Source organism: Choloepus didactylus, chromosome 19, assembly GCF_015220235.1.
Source record: "Choloepus didactylus isolate mChoDid1 chromosome 19, mChoDid1.pri, whole genome shotgun sequence".
NCBI lineage: Eukaryota > Metazoa > Chordata > Mammalia > Pilosa > Megalonychidae > Choloepus > Choloepus didactylus.
This window is the reverse complement of record NC_051325.1, coordinates 49,052,064-49,072,319: the sequence shown is the minus strand read 5'-3', so window position 1 is coordinate 49,072,319 and position 20,256 is coordinate 49,052,064. Positions and strand designations below refer to the sequence as shown.

General features: G+C 52.9%; 1 protein-coding gene across 1 annotated transcript; it reads left to right on the top strand.

Annotated features, from left to right (window-relative positions):
* Positions 1–394: 394 nt before the first annotated feature.
* Positions 395–19,666, top strand: SDC4 (syndecan 4). Its single transcript, XM_037811349.1, has 5 exons — positions 395–508; positions 12,307–12,445; positions 13,536–13,582; positions 14,409–14,607; positions 17,700–19,666. The coding sequence occupies exons 1-5, from the start codon at positions 437–439 to the stop codon at positions 17,849–17,851; spliced, it is 609 nt and encodes a 202-aa protein (XP_037667277.1). The 5' UTR covers positions 395–436; the 3' UTR covers positions 17,852–19,666.
* Positions 19,667–20,256: the final 590 nt, after the last annotated feature.

Below are 20,256 nucleotides of genomic sequence, written 5' to 3'. Positions count from 1 at the left end.
TAAACATCTCGCCCGTGTTCCTGTCCCATTCGGAATGTCTTCCAGACCCTCAGAGGGGAGCGCGCCGCGTTTAAAGAGCGCTGCTCTAAACTGAAGACCCTGGGCAAGCCCTACCAATTTCTTGTCCTCAGTTTCCCCAACTCTAAATCGGAGATCCTTGGGGGCCTGCCCAGCAGCGAATGAACTAAATAAGGCGTGTTGGGGCTGTGGGATGACCCTGACTAGGGGCTGGGTGGGAGCCGGCCGGGGCGCACGCGGCTGGCCTCTCGGGGTTTCCAGCTCCGCGGCGGGGGCAGCGCCCGGAGGCCCGGCTTTCGCTGGGGAATTCCGGGCGGGGGGTGGGCCGGGGCGGGGCCGGCTGCCGCCTATAAGAGGCGCCGCGCGCCCTCCCGGGCCACTCGCCACCGCCTGCGCGCCCCCTCCGGACTGTCCTATCATGGCCCCCACCCGCCAGCTCGCGCTGCTTCTGCTGCTCCTCGTAGGCGTCCCTGTGGCCGCCGCGGAGTCGGTAGGTGCTTGGAGATCCCCAGGGGGACAGACCCGCGCAGCGGCACCTCCTTTGTTCCTGGGAGCGTGGGATGGGGGTGGCGGTACTCAGAGGTCTGCCTTCGCTACCCCCAAGGAGCCGCCAAGGCCAGGGAAACTTTGTTGGAAACTTCGCTCTGGGGTCACAGGGAGGATCCGGGTCTCCGGGGTGGCTCCAGCGCACGCCGTGCGCCCGGGGTCTGTTGCTCCTCCCGCTTCCCCTGGCCTCAGCCCCGCCGCAGGCTCCAGGCTCGGACGTGACTAAGCCGATGTCAACTCTTCCCCACGCTGTTGCCGCTTCCCTGGTTGCGATCCCGGGGCAGACTCGGAGCCCTAAATCTCCTTGCTCGCCTGCTGTGGGCGCCCAGAGCGGGCAACTCCAGAATTGGAGATGGCCTGAGAATGAGGGGGCGTCGCGTGTACTCCGACGCGGGAGAGGGGGGTAGGGGTCTGTGGGGCCCCGCTTCGCACGCACGGAGTGGCGGACAGAGTTCTGACCTCAGTTCCTGGCCCCAGCTCAGCCAGTGACTTATAACTTACGGCAAGGCCCTGCCCCTTCTGAGTCTCAGTTTCCCCATCTGTACAAAGGATATCGGGGAGGGGGGCGGGAGATGACTAGTACCCTCTTAGGGTCCCTCCCTTCAGAGTTGGAACTCTGATCCTTCTTGGTCGGGTGGGAGGGGTGGTTTTAGGCGCCGCACTTGCCCAGGTGTTGAGCTTCTGCGTTTTGTAAGAAGAGTGTTTTTTTTTTTTGCTGAACACAGATGGGGAAATTGCAGTGCCAACTTTGAGTGGGGTGAAGGGGGCTGGAGGAGAGAAGCCTTCTCTTCTCATTGCCCCCTGGAATCTGTATGGTTTACAAAGGCTTGGCCCACCAGAAGCCCCATGCATCCCAGCAGCCAGCCAGGGAGGAGGGAGGCAATCTCATTTGGGAAGCTGGGGGCGTAGGAATTGCTGGGAGACATGACCTGCCCTCCAAGAGCCAGGGCATTGTGCCCTCTTCTTGCCCTTTAGCTCCAACTTTTTTTGGGGGGTGGGATGGGGGGGGCGAGTCCCTGGAGTTTAATCATTAATGTTAATTCCTCTAAAAACCCTGGGGCTCCTGCTCCCCAGTGTTTACTTAAGGAAAAGTTGGTTCTGCTTGGCAGACTCCTGTAGAGGAATGAGCCATATACTGAGCCATAGCCCTCCCAGCACAATTCCAGGCATGCAGTGATGATAGCAAATATATAGCACTTACTCTGTGCATGGCCCTGTTCTAGGGGCTTTGTATCTGTCAACTCACTTAATTCCCATAACAACCCTACCAATTACTACTCTTAAACTATAAATGGTCCTGGGTCAGAGAGGTTAAGTAACTTGCCCAAGGTCACACAGCCAATGAGGGGACAGAGTGAGAATCAAACCTAGGTAGGCAGGCTTTCAAGTCTTACCTCTGAACTCCTAGTCCTTCTGCTACCGTGTGAGTGGCTGCTGTTGTCTCTCGTTCCCCGGTACCTCAAGACTGGTTTTGAATCTGCTCAGATTTGGGGCTGGAAGGCCTCAAGAAATTCTGAGGTGGGAGGAAGCACAGGCCCAGAGTGGGGTGATAACTTCCCCAAACCAAGGGTAATCCTGCCAAAAGGCTAGTGGCGGGAGCTAGGACTAGAACCTGAGTCCTCTACCTCCCTGATGCCGCCCTCTGACCTCAGCGCTGAGGGGGCGTGGGGTTCCAGCAGACAGCCTGGGCAATGTGGGAAAAGAGGAAAGGACTCAGGAGGTTGCTGAGGTCACCGCACAGGCAGTCACATGCCAGTGTCAGCTCAGGGGCTGCTACAGGGTGACGAGCAGACAGCTTTGCCCTGGGGGTAGTCAGAAGGATGTGGTTTGGGGGAAGGGGGCTTTGTCAGTCCCGCCTTTAGTGACTGATCAGCTGAGGGAGAAGTCAGCCCTGGGCAGCTCTCAGGCTGAGAGAGGTGTCCATCTCCCTCATCCTGACCTCAGCTCTCCCCCTCCTGGCTAATGTCACAGACCTTCTACCTCTAATTGGGTCACAGGGCTTCCTTTTCCGCCCCCTTCCCCATTCCTCCCGGGTTGTGGCCGGAAAAAATCAGACCTCGTTACAGCTGGCTTTGACCATAGTAGTGATCTGGTCTGCCCTTTCCATTTTGCAGGCCCAGGGTAGAGGGTTTTGCTAATAGCAGTTATGATTTAGTGAGTGCTTTCTCTATGCCGGGTCTGGTGCAAACCCTAGGATGTGGAGAGTATATTATGCTCACTTTACAGATGAGGGGACTGAGAGGTAAAATGGTACCACTTTGGGGTGGCAGGGTGCATCTTGGCCATGCAATCACTGTCCAAAAGGGCTACTGGGGCCCCTCCCCAAATTTTAGATTTAATCCAAAGACCTGCCTTCCTCTCCTTGGGTGGTGTCACTTCACCTCCCCCTTGGTGCCACAGGTTTTGGGAAGGAAGCCCAGGCTGTGTGCCCAGCTGCCCTCCTCTGCCTGGTGGGGGTTGCCACCCTGAACCAGTTCTTCCTGTCCAGCTGGGAGCATTCCCCTGCTCTGCCTTCCTGCCACTCCCTCACTGGCCAATTAAAGGCAGCCTTGTTTTGGGAGCTGGATCTCCCCCCCCCACCCCCCCACCCCCCGTCCCCTGAGGTGTTGCTGCCCAGGGGCACAGCCCACTGACTTGGCTCCAGGCCCAGGCAGTTCTGGGGAAGTGTCTCCTGCCTACCGGGTGTACTTAAAGCTTAAAGATGCTTCTGGTCTGCTTGAGAGTTCTCTCCTTGACTGCACAAAATTAGAGTGGGGACGGAAGCCCAGGGGAGATCTAGGATCCTTGAGTGGCCCATGAGAGCTCTTGGGACCTCTCAGAGCCCAGAGAGAGTTAACAAACACCAGGGAACTATTTGGATTACACTTTGGAGGGCTCTGCGAAGTTGGGAGAAGTTCTCTTTCCTTGGATGGTCTTGAGAGACCTTTTCAGCTCTGATAATCTATTAGTAATTAACTAAGAACTTGCTGTGAATATGGGACTATGGAAACAATGAAGAAATCTAAGGCATTCCCTCCCTCCCTTGCAGAAACTCATGGATGATGAGAGAATTCTTCTACCCCACCATGTTCTGAGTCCCCCCTCCCACCCACCCACTCAAGGCAAGAACTCTGCTCTGTTTTTATTGAAATACGGGTCTCATCATTAGGACTCAGGAAATGTTTGTACAAGTGGATACATTCATCCATGTAACTTCATTCTAAAAGTGCACTGGGGATATTTATCACAAGTAGGAGCATCTCCCAATGATGCTGTAAGGTAGTTATTATTATCTCCATTTTATAGGAAACTGAGGCTCAGAGGAATGTAGTGGCTTGCCCAAGGTCAGAACCAGGTCTTAGTTCAAGGTGTTTGGTTTGAGCATCCTCAGGGAACATTCCAGATGAGGAAATCTGCTGAGTTCGAAGTTAGATGCCTTGGATACTACTTCTGAGTGACCTTGAGCAAAACCATGCCCGGTCTGTGGGTCTCAGTGTCTCCAGCTCTAAAATGAGGAGGTTGGACCAATGCCCTCTAAGGGTCGTTCCCGCTCTGAAAGCTCATTGATGGGAGGAGAGCTTTCTTGGCCTCCTTGGTAAAGAGTCTAAACAAGTCCCCAGAAGAGAAGGGGCCAGGGGCATTCAGCTCCTGCCATCCCTAGCTCCTAGAAACAGAGGCTTTTCCAAGGACGTGGAGTGCTGAGCCGGCCTGAATGAGCAGTCGGAAAGCCAGGCTGGGCTCCCAGCCCCAGCTCCCTGGGGAATTGCACTGGACGGGGGTGGGAGAGGGAGGGCGGAGTGTGATTTCCAAGTGGATGCTTAAAATCGGGGAAGGAGGCTGGACAGAGCTCTGTGAGTCACTGGAGGAGAAATGGGTACCTGAGTCAGTCATTTCCTTTCAATCCCTTGGTCCCTTGGTCAGTAGGATGGCTTTGTGGTAGGGGAGTTGGGGTGGGCTTGTCTTTTGAGCTAGTGTCAGCATCTGAGTGTCCAGGACCTTGAGAGGGCATCAAGGAAACATTTGCACTAAGGAGCCAAACCTTCCCAGCCCCTAGCCTGTGTATGGATTTTGACAGTGTCGAGTGTAACCAGTCCACAAAATTGGTCTTCAGACCTCTGCAGAGCAGATAGCACTTTTTTTTTTTTTTTTTTAAGCAAAACTGAGTCTGCAGTTGGTCTGAGTTCATAGGGCAAAATCAGAAAAGGCCCGTTTTGATTTGCCTGCAGGATTCTCTAATTTTGTGATGAGCCCTTACTGCATCCTGGGGCATTGAAACGTATTGGCTTGAAGAAGGGCAGGCTTGCCAAGTGCTCTTACTACCTGCATGACTTTGGACATGCTACTCAAGCTCTTGGAGCCTCAGCTTCTTTGTCTATAAGGTCGTAAAACTGTTGTAATGAAGCTTAATTAGGACAACAAAGCTGCAAGTAAGGGCACCTGGTTCCATGCCTGGTGGGGGAAGGGCAGGGGTTCCTAGGTGGTCCTTCCCTGCCCTGCCCAGACAGCCTTGCGCCTTGATGCCAGGTGGTCCTACACCTTTGAAGATTCCATCCCCAGGGCACCCGAAAACCTTCTCCCCTCCCGCCCCTCTGCCCACAACTGCGAGTTAGGAAGGGAGGAGTATAGGGTGGGACTCATGGAGCCCAAATCTCTTATTTGTTGATCTTGGAAGTAGGCTGTTTGCTGATTATCGGATGGGTTTATATTTAAACAAGAACCAGTTCCCCAAAGCCCCACCCCTCACCTGGATTGCCAGGTAACCCATGCTGAGCCGTTTGCAGCCTGGAAGAGAGGGGGCCAGAGGGTTGCAGAAGTTACAGGACCACCCAGGACACAGCCCAGGACTCAAGGGTCACCCTTCTGTGTTGCGGGATGGCGTTCAGCAGGAGTTGGGGCAGTTTGTAGCGTTAAAGAGGGGTAGTGAATTGCAAATATCACCCTGGGCTTTGGGAACTGGGGCTAATGGTGGACGGAAAAGGCACAGTGTTCTGAAAAGCCAGTCTTCATTTTTCACACGTTTTCATTGCGTGGTGCCCTAGCGCAGGAGGAGGAGGTGGGTGGCGAATATCAACAGTTGGGGCCTGATTTAACCCTACGCGAAGAAAAAGCCTGACTTCTTTGTTGGCCTGGTTTGTGACTAACTCTCTGGTGACCTTTGGATGCGTTCCTGCACCTTGCCTGACCTTTCTCTCCCTGTTTGCTGGAAACTGGGTAACTGGAAAGCAGGGCACGTTTCACAGCCAGAAGAACCTGAGTTCTGGTCCCAGCTCTGCCAGTCTGAGGACTCGCAGGTAGTTAATAAGTCACTTCTCCAGAATGGGCCCCAGTGCCCTCTATAAAACATTGATGTTGACACCTGTGCCACTCAAGGATTGTGATTGGTGTTTAGCAAACTGTAAAGTGCTGGCTTTGGAGAGGTGATGTCTGCACACCTTGAAAATATAAATCAATTGTGTTACAGTTCTTGAGGCTCAGACATTTTCATCCATTTCAAAGGGCTTTAGGACTTCCCAAAAGGTCATTTAATCTTAATAGTTCCTTCCAGCTTTGACCTTCTGTGGTTGTCACCCCCTCCCCTGTCCCCCTCCCACTCTCATGCCAGGCCCTCCTATTCGGTGCTTTCCCCAGCATCTCCCCCTCCCCCGTCCTTTGGCCCTGCTTGCTCGCTCGGCTGCCCCAGTTTTCTCTGGCACAGGGTGGAAGAGGCCGCTAGTCAGGTGACACCTGGGGTAATGGAAAGGGGAGGCAGGGAGCAGCTGGTATGTGTGGAAACAGTGACTCGGTGGAGCCCAGCCGTTCAGTGGCAGAGCCTGTGAGGACTGGCTGTCCCACTCGGATGCAGGCATGGGGACAGGGTGACAAGTGGCTGGAGTGGTCACTCAGAGTGGGGACGTTCCTGGTGCCGGGAAAGCCCAGCCAGGAGACGTCTGTGGAACAGACTGACCAGGTCTGGAGCGGAGGTGTCCCAGGTGGCGGGGAGGCTGGGAAGGGCAGAAAGCCAGCCCCGAGGGCTGATCTAATCAGCCAAGACAAGGCAGTGGCTTAGGCTGTCGACTCTGCTCTCGAGAACACAGGAGGCTTGTTTGCTACTTGAGAGCCTCCCCGGCCGTGGATCCAGCAGGGATTTCGGATCTGCTGCCTAGATTACAAGCCCCAGCTTCAATGCACCTCTGTCTCTGAGGCCCTGAGGGAGCCGGCCCCCTCCCAGCTGTCTCCGTCGGTAATCGGAGCAGTTCCCGGTGCCCAGCTTAGCTCAAAGGCCTCGAGACAGAGGGAGGCTTGTCTCTTTGAGAACCGTCTTTTACAAGTGGGGAAACTGAGGCCCAGAGAGGGAATCTCCCAAGGTCACACAAGGAGTTAGTGACTAGGGTGCTGGATCGCTCCTAGCAGGGGGATGTTCAGGGGCTCCAGAAGCCCCCTCCCCACATTCCTAGCTGGCACCCCAGGATCCTGGAACCCTTGCTGTGGGAACCAGCTGCCCCGGGGGGTTGGTGAAAAGCTGGCCTCTGGCGGTGCCAGGCCCGGCTCTCTCCATAGCGATTGTGTTCAAAGTAACCCGACCTTGGAGTGGGCAGAGCTGGCCCGAACCCCCAGACCTGGCTTAACTCTTCAGCTACCAGAGCACCAGGCCATGGAATGATGTGTGCTTTCTTTTTGCTTTCTAGATTTTTCTTTTGTCCTCAAGACAGACCAGGGAATATGTTGGGGATGCAGGTCCCCAAGCAGACTTTCAGGTCTCTGTAGTCACTGCCGTTTGCTCCTTCTGTGTAAATACAAAGGCCCTTCGTCTGCCTCTATCTGGTTAGGGTAGGTGCTCAAAGCTGTGTGACCTTGGACAGCTCTCTGCCTATCTCTGAGTATTTCTCTTGCTCAGTCTGAAAATAATAGCCCATTAATAGGGTATGTCCCTTTGGAGTTGGCAAAGCACCTCCCCACCTACCGCCTAGCTTCTTTCCAGCAGTGGAACTGCTTTGACAACTTTTCCCACGACTGTCTCTTTGAGCGTTAATCCCCTCAGCTAGGAGGCAGAGGGAAGGCAGGTGGAGGGTAATAATAGCCACGACTCATTGAGCACCTGCTATGTGCCAGGCTGTGTGCTGGGGCCCTTGCAGCCACTAAGGTATTTCACTTAATCCTCAACACCCTGCAAGGTGCTCCCAGCACTGGTTACAAAAGCGGAGACTGAGGCTTCAAGGCAAGAAGTACACTGCCAGGCAAATATAGTTAGGAAGTGGGATGACTATAATTTGCACGTGGACGTGGCTTTACACATCACCCTAAGGTGGAGAGTCCTGATGAAGGCCCCCAGTTTTTGCTCATTCTGGGGGAAGTTCCGACCCTTTAGAAGGGGATGGGTGAGGCCAGGGACTGCGCCAATGGCCTCTGCTGGGAATCAACTTCTAGACTCACACTGTTGGTTTCAGCAGTTAGAGCCCAGGGTGCCGCCCTCTCCCCTCGCCACCTGACTTTGGCTTCTCTAGTTACCTTTTGGGTCACACCTCCTGAAAGAAGCCAGCATCAAGTGTGTCCCTGACCCCAGCCCCCCTGGGGAAGAGCTAGGTGGGGGATAGGCTCTCCTGTCCTCTCCCTTCTTTCAACCCACCAGTTCACAGTTAACCAAGACCTGACCCTGAACTCCTCCCCGGTGAGTCCGCCAAGTTTCTGTTCCTTTGTTTAAGCAATTCTCGCTTTCACCTTTGTTTACTCCTAGGCCCAGGGAAGGGGTGCCCTGCAGCCCTGGCCAGGGACGGTGGGTATTGTAGGCTGTGGGGCTGGGATGGGGAGGTGAAGAGGATTAGGGTGGAGAGGTGAATGGGTGGCAGTGAGAAGCCTGCTTGTGGTTAGGGTGTGGAGTTGAGGAAGATCTGGGTTTGACTGAATCCCAGCTCTGTCACTTTCTAGCTGTGACTTTGGATGAGCGACTCAACTCAGCCTCAATTTTCTCATCTGCAAAATGGAGAGAGCCCCTTATCCCGGGGGCTGTGCCAATTAAATGAGCCATGTAGAGAAAGAACCCAGAACGGCACCTGGCATGTAGTGGATGCTCATGTCTGTCACCCCAGCCCCCATGCTTTGCCTTTGGGAAAGGGTTGTGACCTCTTCCCAGCTCCATGCCCATAGCCTGAGGACTAAGGGGGTGGGTGTATTTGGAGTGAGGGCTGTTGCCTTTAGATTTGCTAAGATCCTTGATGGGGAGGGAAGACAGCTCTGGCCTGGGAGCCGGAAGAACTAGGTTCTAAGTCCAGCTCTGCTGCCAGCTGCTTGGGTGACCTTGGCAAAGTCCCTCATCTTCTATTCTATTTGCTGGGTTATAAAATGAGAGGGTTGGTCTCTGTGACCTCAGACACACCTTCTGTTGGCAGGTGTTAGTCCCTGTGGAACAAAACAACACTTACTGGTCCTTCCTTTCCCTGGCTAGTCTGAGGAAGCATCCAGGATCTCTTAATCCCCCAGGCCACAACCCCACACATCCACCAGGCATGGGGCCAGCGGGGTCTGTGGGACCCAGCCCACTGCCTCGTTCAGCTGGTGATTTCTGTTGTGTGTCTGTGAAAGGTGCAAAGATGCAGGGAGACCGAAGAGGGTACCTGTGCATGCACACACATGTACACGTGTGTGAACACGTGCCCGGGCAGGAATGGGGCGAGCTGAGGAGAGCAGACCACATGCTCAGCCAAGAGCAGGGCGGGGTCCCTGTCTGGTCAGAACTGGGCCTGGCTGCTGGGTGGCCTGGTTCTTCAAAGCCACCCCATACTGAATGGGTCTTGTCTGAAAAGAGGGCAGAAGAAGGGAGGGCCACGCCCACCCCAACACACACACCCAAAAAAAAAGAGGGAAATTACCCACAGTCCCATGGGGCTTGGCCCTGTCTTGCTGGTCTGGTCTTAAAGGGCTCCTACTCACTTGGGAGTTTCCCCTTTTGTCAGGGGTGGTGGGCAGAGCAGGTGCCCCTGGACCTCGGGGAAGGTTTAATCTTCTTGTGTACTTCCATCAGCTCTGCCTTGCAAAGCTGCTTCCCAGCCCCTTGTCTTGCTGTAGGAGGGTCCACATAGGGCCCCCTTTGAGGATCCTGTCCTTTCAGAGCCCTGGAAGAGATGTCTGGCAGGGGTCTGATCCTGACCAGGCCGCTGACCCCTGGTATGACCTTAGACACATAGTTTATCTTCTCTGGTGAACCCCACAGAAAAATTCAGGGTCAGGAATGACCAGGCTACCACAAAGGGCACTGAACTGGGAGTAAATCCTGGTTTCAGCCGCGGTTTTGCTGCCCACTCGGCTGCAAGATCTTTATAACCCCCTGTCCTCTCTCCATTTGTTTGATGTAAATTGGGGTAATTATAATCAGCCATCCGCGTGCTCATCCCATGGGTTGTTTCAAAACCTTCCTTAGCACTTTCACACACTAAAAGAAGGCAGGATGGATAAACAACATTCCTTGGCTCCTGGGGACCAAGAGGGTTGGGGAGGGTCTCTCAACCTGTGAAGAGCCCAGGGCTGGAATCCTAGCCCCTGCCTTGAGGATTTCGTGTCCTGACAGCCCACAGTCTTGTGTCCAGACCTGGTCAACAAGTGACCAAAGTCTTTTCTTTCCCTCCGGGAACTGGATCCAACCCCCACTTAACAGTGCTCCCTCCGGGCTGGCAGCTCTGTGGGCACGTTGAGTTCATGCATGTTTGGATGTGTATGTGGCTAAAAGCCCAGGTGACCTACGCTTGGGTTCTGGTCCAGCGTGGCCGCTTTCTGCCAGTGTGACCTCGGACAAGTGGCTTTTACCTCTCTGAGCCCCGTTTTCCACCTCTGCCAAATGGGTCTCTTAAGAGGAGCTACCCCAGGCTAAGTGTTTGGCCAGGGCCTGACCCTTGCTAGACCTCCGAGGACACCCCCCCTCCCCAGGCCCTAAGGGAATTTGCAGCAGAAGATGGGGGTGGGAGCACAGGGCCCCTGCCCTCAGTACAGGCAGATTGTGCAAGATGGGGAGCCTTCCTTCTGCACTGCCAAACCAAAGCCACAGGCAGGGCCGTGTGCGGGGGCTGGAATTCCAACGCCAGCAGCTCCCCAGCTCCTGATTCCCGAGTCGTGAAGTCATTCCCAGCCAGGCTTAACCCCTTCTGGCTCCCCTCCCCCATGCATGCCAAGCGTTCAGCAGAGATTCCCCCGCCCTGGGGGAATGGGGGTTCCTGCCCACTGCCTTCCTCCGAGCCTGACCCTCTCCCTTCCGGGAATCTAGGATTGCCCTTGTGGGGGTGGAAAAAAGGGCGTGATGGCCTGGTTCCACCTGCCTCTCCCCGGAAGCCAGTGGGGGACAGTACAGGAAGGAGATTTCCTGGGCCTCTCCCGCAATGATAACCTTATCTTGAGAACGGATATTCCTTCTCAGACTCCTCTCCCCTTCCCCCGTTTCACTGACAGACACAGCTGGATGGAGGACAGCCAGGGGCAGTCAGAAACAGAGACCCAGGCTCCTTCCCACTTATGACCTTGGGCAAGTCCCTGCCCTTCTTTCAATTCTGTGAATCGGGAGGACCGGACCAGCTATTCTCCTTGGGTTTCTCCAGCTGTATTCCGTGATCCTAAGCTTGGTCCCCCCACCGTTATGGGGTCTGGGGAAGAGGAGGATGTTTGGGGAGGGGTGTGTATTGAACTTGATTAAAAAACCCCAGCTCTTCTGGCAAATAGTAGGTACTATAATATTTGAAATAATGAACTTTGCCATGTGCTGCAGCTCTGTGAGCAGATGGAAGCCTGAGCCCAGAGGCTAGAGGAAGGGTGGCGGGCACTTTGGATGTCTCCTACTCTCTGAGTGTTGAAGGATCTTTGTTTTCCAGGTATCTGAGCTAAGGGATAGGAGCAGAGTAGCTAATGTGCTGTAGTGCCTTTGCCTCCCTGAACTTCTGGTACTTTGCTCTTAAAAGGCTCTCCCTGGGGGTGGTCTTAAGATTCTGCCGTGACCATCTGGGTCTCCTTGGGGTAGGGGGCTGAGGGCCACTGATGGGTGATGTAGTGGATGGTCTGGGAGGGCAGGCACTGTTTCTTTGCGCACTGCACAGGGCCAGCGTGGAATAGATCTGTTTGAATTAATGTTTGAAAATCTGAGCTCTGGACTGAGATTAGGCACAGCTTGAGTCACCAGGCCTGGACCCCACCCTGGCCTGGGGTTGTCCTGGGGCCTGGGTGAGCTAGCCCTGCCTCTCCCAGCCCAGTCTGACTCAGCTGGGAAAGTTGTCTCCGACTGGGCCAGACCGGAGCCAGCACCTTCTCCCCACCAGGGGTGAATCAGCTGCAACCATCAAAGAACCCTTGAGTGTTGTCCCTGGAGCTGGCCCCTGTGGATGGGGACCACTGACTCTGGGGCCAGGCAGCCTGTGTCTGATCCTCACTCCATGTGCTGGTTGTGTTACCCAAAGAAAATGACTTAATGTGTGTAATGCCCAGCTTTTCCTTGGTTGTAAAATAGGGTTACAATGTGTCCTCAGACTTTTTAAGAACAGGGCGCCTGGAACCTAGTGAGTGAGTCCCCAGTATCAATATTTCGATTATTACCACCTCTACTATTTTTATTATACCAGAATGGGAAAGAGATTTGCTTACGGTCACATAGCAAGTTAGGGGCAGAGCGGGGCCCAGGACCCAGGTCTCCAGCCTTTCCTTCCACCACCCAGCATATCTTCCTGAATGCCTAGTCCACTGCCTTTCGGGGAGCCCAGGGCTGTGGTAGGACACTGAGGAGCTGTTGGCTGATATGCTTCCTTTTTTGACCCCTAGATCCGAGAGACTGAAGTCATCGACCCCCAGGACCTCCTAGAAGGCCGATACTTTTCTGGAGCCCTGCCAGATGACGAGGACGTGGGGGCACCTGGGCAGGAACCCGATGACTTTGAGCTGTCCGGCTCTGGAGACCTGGGTGCGGAGGGTGTGGTGGGCAGGCCTTGGGCACAGGGTTGGAGGGTGGCGGCCTCACTTCCCAGGAGGTGACCAGGCCTTGAGACTTGGAGGTGGGGATTTTCCAATAGTGCCCCACCCCCTCAAAAAAAAAAAAAAAAAAAAAAAGGAGAAGCAGAAGGCACTAGATTAACCTTTTCTATCCCCAAGACCTTCCCAGGGCAGGTTGTTTATGGCTTTGGGTTTTCTGAGCAGGAGCCTGAACCTGTCCTCCCTTTGGCTGGGAGCATGCATGGTGAGGGCGGGGGGCAGGATAGGTTGGGAATGGGACTGATCAGAGTGTTTTTCTTCCCTTGGGGAGGCAAATGACCAGCTCAGAAGCCAGGGGGCATGTGTGGACAGGGGTGGAAGTGGATACCGAGAACAAGACCCTGCATCAGTGGAGGGTGGAGGTAGATGAAGGGATTGAGGCCTTCTGGGACCAGACCAAGGGCCAGGTGCTTTTACAGCCTTCCTGTGCCCTCCTGGCCCTGGCTGTGGGACCAGAGAGAGCTACCGAGAAATTGGAGATACACAGGACTGGGTTCGAAGCTTTGCTCTGGGTGACCTCTGTGTCTCATTTCCCAGTCTGCAAAATGGGAATAATAATACCACCTCAGTGCTGTGGGGATGGAACTGAGTTACAGCTCTCAGCACTTACCAAGCACGCAATAAGCATTTTAATATGATGATTGTAAATGAGAGCCAGTCTTCTCAAAGTTTAATCCCCTTAGGGATCTTGTTAAAATGCAGATTCTGTTTCTGTAGGTCCTGAAATTCTGCATTTTTGACCAACTCCCAGGTGAGACTATTGGTCGCTGGATCCACAAGATCCACAAGAGCAAGGGTTTTGAAGCTGACAGAACATCTGCCCAGCTACCACCTTATGCATCTCTGTGAAAGAGCCAGGAGGCGGGTCTTAGAAGCCCCATTTTACAGATGAGATGTCTGAGGCTGATTTGGGGCTGGAAGGGTCACTCACTGGATGTTGAGCAGTTGGGTACTATTTTGTAAGTCAGCTCTGACCGAACAGAAACCGACCTGATGTTCACACAGTTTTTCTGATCCTACAGATGACTCGGAGGACCCCGATACCTTCCCTAAAGTGATCCAGCCCTTGGTAAGTAGCTACCCGCTCCTGCCTCTCCCCTCTCACCCTTCTATAACACACCTGCTAGGAGGGCAGAAAATACAGACCCCATGGGCAGAGTAAGTGTGGGGTCTGACCCCACTCTGCAAGAAGGCTTTTATCTGTGACCCTGGGCACAACTGTGAGTCACGGACAGTCCATCCTCCAAGCAGGTACTCGGGCATGTTTCCATTCAGCCCCTTTTCTGCGCATTTATAGATATTTCCCAGCATCGACATCGGCTTCTGTACTGCTTTTTTCACTTAATGTGGCCATGAGTATTTCCCCACATTAGTAAATGTTCTTTCTATTCCATTTTATTGGCTACACATAATAGTTCACCTGATTCCCCTTATTTGTGGAAAAGTTGGGTCACCATTTATAATTTTTTGATATTCTAAGATTATAACACTGTAGCAAGCATCTTGTACACATACATGTAATATCTCTGGTTAGCTCCTTAGGACAGAGTCCCAGAGCAGAATTGCTGCCTTGAAGGGCAAGCAGCTCTTCAGGTTTGCCAAACTGCCCTCCAGAGTGGTTGCTGTAAGACACCCGTGACCAGCAGTGACAGGGAATACCTGCTTCCCTGCACCCTTGCTCAGAGTAGAGTATTCATTCATTCCCCATCTGGGACAGATTATACTGGGATAAGATCGAGGATTTGGCAGCAAAATTTGGGGGAGGTTGTTGCCAAGTTTTGCTCCAGAACTACATGGCTCAGCCCGAGAGATGGCAGAACCAGAATCTCCCCCTGACTGAATGTCCTTGTTCCCTGTGCTAAGTGTTTCCCTTCTCCCCCTTTTCCTCCATCCAGGAGCCTCTGGATAACCACATCCCTGAGAGGGCGGGGCCTGGGAGCCAGGTCCCCATGGGATCCAAGGAACTGGAAGAGAACGAGGTCATCCCCAAAAGGGTGTCACCTTTTGAAGGGGACGACAGTGTGTCTAACAAGGTAGCCATGTCCAGCACGAGCCAGGGCAGCAGCGTCTTCGAGAGGAGGGACGTCCTGGCAGGTAAGGCCCCTGCTCCTCACACAAAGCCTGGATGGTCGAGGAGACCGTGAAGAGGGAAGAGGGCTCTGGGGGGATATGCCTGCAGGTAGGGGTGCCTCCAGCCCATGAGGCATCTTGTTGCCCCTTCTCCTGTCCTCTGAGGATCCGGGGCTGCGTTTCAGCCCCACTCAGGGAGCCCTGGGGCATTGAAGGGCACCAGCACCCAGGGGTGCTGGTGGGGGTAGGGGATGGAGAATTGCATATAAAAGGCCTCTGAAGAATAGGAAGGAAGTCATTCACTTGCCTTTAACCCTTCTTCCTTATTTTTCAAAGCACTTTTACAATGTGGGTTTGGCATCTAGGGAGTTAATCAGTAAAAGTTAACTTTCCTTGAAAGCTTGGGAGCTCCCTTAGGTTAGGGCTGGCTTCCCCTCCCTCTGCTCCATCACTTGGTAGTTTATGTCCTTGACTGAGTCTTTTGAACTTGTTGGACCAGTTTTCTCATCTGTAAAATGGGTGCAGTGATACCTCACTGGGTTGGCTTGTGTAATGATTGCATGAAAAATAAAATATAAGGCAACTTTGCTGACTGCAAAGGGTCATTCCAATTTGTAGTATTATTTGTCATTTAATCCTCACTGACACTTTGAGGTAGGTGGGGCACAAAGTATGCTAATGTGACAGATTTAGAAATTCAGACCTAATGAGGTTATGTGGCTGCAAGCCAGACAGCCACAAAGCTCTTGACCGTAATGCTGTTTGGGGGAAAGCTCTGTCTGTGAGTGAGACTTCAGGAGTGGCTGCATTAAGCCGGCTGTGGGACCTTTAGTTGGGGTGCAGAATGGCTTCCTCCCCCCTTCCCTGGCAGCCCTGGGAATGGGTATGGTCTCCTAAAGTGGGGGTTGTCAGAGGGAACTGCAGCTGAGGGCCAGTCTGGATGAACCAGCCTGGGCAGTGAGCGCCTTGTTCCCTCTTCTCTGTGAACCAGCTGGGCCAGCAGCTTTGAGAAGTTCCCAGAGGCTCAAAGTTTAGAGAAAGAGCCCTGGGCTCAACTTCAGTGTCCCGCCTCCAACGAAGGCAGATAACCGGCTGCATCTTGCAGATTAGGCTCCCTGGGAGTGGTTGCAGGTGACTCAGGCCTGCTGAGCCAGGGTCCTTTTTGGCTTTCCTTCAGCACTTTGTATGTGCTATGTGGAGTGGGCTGGGGGTGCACTCAGAGCTAGGGGGGCCCTTAGAGACCATCTAGTCTCACAGGTTTTCACACCATTTCGAGGAAGCATTTTAGGGGTAATGCTTCTTCCCCCATCTTAATTTAACCACAGATTTTCACTCTTAGCTCCAAATTTGGGATTTGCATAAGGTTTTGCTTCAACAAGAAAGAGTTCTGCTGCTTCTAAAGAAAAACTTAAAAACCGTTGATTTAGTCCAAGCAGCTGTTTCTTAGACATGGAGAAACTGAGGTGCAGAGAAAGCAAACCACTTGCTTTGGGTCACATGGCAGGAGACATAGTAGATGGAACGGAAACCGGGTCAGCTCTTAAATCTTCCAGTTGAGAACAAGGCAAATAAAGATCCTCATGTGAAAAGCTGTGTCGTTGAACTAGCTGAGGTGGGGCTCTCCATTCTACTAGCTTTTAAACGGCACCCAGGAGTTGGCCTGTGCTTGCTTTATGCCATATCATTCCCCTGCTCCTCACAGAGTACCCATGCCAACCCTATCAGGCAGGTAAAGTTGTTTATGCTCTCACAGAGAGGGAAACTGAGGCTCAGAGAAGCGAAATAACTTGTCCAAGGTCACAAAACCAGGAAGTGGCAGACCTGGCATTTGAACCCAGGACCATGGTCACTTCCAAGGCTATGCTTTATTTGACCTTGACCCTTTGGGGAGTCCCAGCACAGACCAAGGGCCTAATGGAGGAGCTGGGGACATGGGAGGGAAGGTGATGAAACAGGGATGGGGTTGATACCGAATATTCCAGGTGCTTTTTCTGGCAACTCTAGGGGGTACTTTGGGAGCACTTTGCTGCTTTTTCATAGAAATTTAGCCCAGAAGGAACCTTACCTGGCTTCTCGCTGCCACACTGCCCCCATTCTGCACATAGATTTGGAGTGTGTGCAGGGATGGGAAACTAATCTTCTTAGCCTAAGACCGAATTAGGGGACGCCGTCTGCCACAGAAAGAATCTGGTGAGACATCCCTGCCCCCTCAACAAACAGGAATGAGCCATTCAGGCTGCCTCTCTCTGTTGAGAGAACAGACCCTCTCCTGGAAGACATGGGGCTAGAGGCCCGCACCTGCCTGACACTAGCCAGATGCCCTTGGACAGTGCCCTTCTCTGAGCTGAACTGTCAGTGTCATCTATTAACCATCCCTACTGTGCCAGGCCCTATTCAGGATGCTAGGGACACAGATATAAACCACAAAGGTGTCGAGCATGTGCTGTGCACCAGGTCCTGTCCTAAGCACATTGTTTAATCCTTATGGCAAACTTGAGACAGGTACGATTTTCATTTTGTCCTGGGAGAGGTGAAGGAATTTCATTTCAGAGTCACAGTCATTAAGTGGGGGAGATGGGAAGGGAACTTAGGCTTTAGCCACTGAGCTATACGTGGGGAAGTGAACCCCTGTATGTAGTTACCTATAGCCTAGTGGATGTATCCCTGTGTATGACAGTGTGTGTCTTTGTGTATATAGAATGTCTATATCTGTATGTCAACATGAGGCTGGTAGAGGTGTGTAGACACACAGGGAAAGCTGGAGAGCTCTGCTGGGCCAAGGACAGCAGGCAAAGTTGGTCTGGGGATTTGCACAGCTGTGATTTTCCTTGCGTGGGCTCCGTGCTAATCTGTTGCTGGGAGTCTGCCTGGTGTTTGGAAAGAGCCTGGGTTTGGGACCACACACTCTTAAGTGCCTTAAACTCTCTGGGCCTAGCGATGGCCTTCTCATAAATAAGTATCAAGTTAATCATGGCATCAGCATGTCTGAAACAGGCCATGGTGGCGGTAAGGATTTCTGTCTGTAAGAGAACTGACTAAGTGGATGTGGTGGTGGGGAGGCATCCCAAGGACCTGCAGTCAGTGCTGACCCTCACCTCTTGTCTCTTCCTCTGCAGCCCTGATTGCAGGTGGCATCGTGGGCCTCCTCTTTGCCGTCTTCCTGGTCCTGCTGCTGGTGTACCGCATGAAGAAGAAGGACGAGGGCAGCTACGACCTGGGCAAGAAACCCATCTACAAGAAGGCACCCACCAACGAGTTCTATGCGTGAACCTACTCAAGGGCCCTGGCCTGGACTTCAAGGGGGGGTGGGACGCTGAGGGATTGGAGCAGTGGACGTTAGGGTAGGGGGAGGGCAACCTAATACTGACCTTTCAGTATCTCCAGCTCTGATTACATTCTAGTGTCAGGAGATGAGACCTCATCTTCTGTTGTTCCTGCCCGGCTCTTCTTGATTCTCTGGGCCTTGATTGCCCCAGCAGAAAAGTGGGGTGAAGTTTGGCCTCTCTGAGGGCAAGGCTGGGATTGGATCACTTCTTAATCTCCCAGCTTAGCCTGAATCACACCTCATCCAGAGTCCCTCCAAAGCCCGGGGCAAAGGGGTTCTGCGTGAACCTGCCCCCCACCCCCCCAGCGGCCTCCTCCTCCTTTTCACAGGCAGTCTCTGCCAGGAGCTGGAAGAAGGAACCAGAAGCCCCTGCACCCTGAGTCTCAGTGGGGACTTGTGATCACACTACAGGAGGCTCTGAGTAGACCTTGGGCCATTCTGGGCTCTTTTCAAGTGACTTTTGGAAACCAACCTTTTTTATTTTGGCAGGGAGGGAGAAGAACTGAAAAGTCCATACTGAAATGGATTTGCTGAATATTTGTAAACCTATTTTTAGTGGGGCTATTTAAAAAAAAAACAACAACAAGAAGATTCATTCCTAAGTGCACAGCCTTTCCCTGCCTAGGCAAGAGAGTGGAGATTCTGAGATGCAGCTCCGTCTCACATGCTTCCCACAGCACCTGCTAAGTCTCTATTTAATGGTTTTTTGTTTTCGTTTCTCAAAAATGAGAGAAGAGCCGGAGATATGACTTTTATTAATATTTTTTATTATTTATAGCTTCAGACAGGGCCTCTTCTTCCCCCTTCTCTTTAAACTACCCTCTTCCCTTTTTTTTATACTTCACATGCCCCTGCTCATGAACCTGGCCCTTTCTGAAGTTCCTTCCTCTAAGAAGTAGCTTTTGCTGAAACATAGTTTTCTAGCAGATCCCAAAATATAATGTAGGGGATGGTGGGATATTTGTGTCTCTTTTCTTGTAATATATTATTATTCTTCCTTGGTTTTAGAGAAATAGATAAATATATTTTTTCAGGAAGCAGTGTGATATTTCCCATTTGAAGTCGGCTGGGTGGTTGAGCGGGTGACTTCTGTGCGGCTGGTGGGTTTGGCCTCTCCTCCCCTGCCCTGTCCCTGGTACCTTCTTCCTTTTGGGCCCAGCTGGTGTTCCTTGGTTTGCCTTCTCTAAGCTGCAGAGCTGCATGGCCAGATATGTCCATGTGGCTCTTTAGATTTACATCCATTAAAATGACATAAAGGTGAAATTTCATTCCCAGGCCACACTAGTGGCATTTCAAGTCCTGGGTCGTCACATGTGACTTGAATACATGGCTCTAGAACAGTCCCATCTATAGACAGTGCTGCTCTAGGGAACTGAACTGGCCTAACAGGTCATAGCTCCAGCACTGCTGGGATGACACTGGTCTCCCTGGACAAGGGTGAGGGAATGGAGGGTGGGGCTGCTATCAGGGAGACCATCCACCCTCTCTGGAGGGGAGAGACCTGGTGGCTTATTCTGGGCAGGCCGTGTCTCCCCCTGGCCCCACTGGTTGGGGTGGGGGATCACCCCTCCTGCACCTAGTGGACATCAGCTCCCTTCTCCATCCCCAACTTTGGGTCCCAGCTGGCTGGGTCCTCCTCTGCACCCGCAGGCCATTTTCCTCAGGCTGTGCTGAGAGTGAGCTGCCTCTTCTCTAGCCACCCAAAAATTGTTACCAATTTTTTGATAAAAAGACAATAAAAACCTGGTACTTTCTAGATCACCTGTCTCTATCATTTTAAAGTTTGTAACGTGTCATCCTCTCAAGATCTGTACCCCTTGATCTCAGCAGAGGAGAGAGCTCCCCCAACCCAACTCCTTTGGGGTGTCAGACACTGGGGACAGAGACGTAGAAGCTAGAAAAGGGCCCGGAGAAGAGGGGTGATGAGCCAGAATGCACCCACGGACGCCTGTGGAGCATCTGGTGTCTGCTTTGGTGTTCTGTTTAGCCTGCCCCATGTTTAGGACACAAACACAAAAATCCCCGAATTAGTGGCCAACTATAAAATCCAGGACATTTCCCATAAAAATCCAGATTCTCTGCTTCTCTTGGAGAGAAAAAAAAATGTCTGTGTGGCCAAATTGGGAGATGCTAAGAGGGGAGGCCCATCGAGATGCAGGCTCACGGCCTTACCAGCTCCTCCATCACCCTCTTCACGTGTGTCACCTGCTGGACCTCGGCAGGCGTTGTAGCTGGCAGGCCTCTCTTGTTTGAGGCTTACAACAAACCTGTGAGGTGGGTAAGATCCTTTTAGCCAGGAAGGGCACTTCCCTGGTGTTTCTCTGTGTAAAGCTGTACCTTAATTCCAG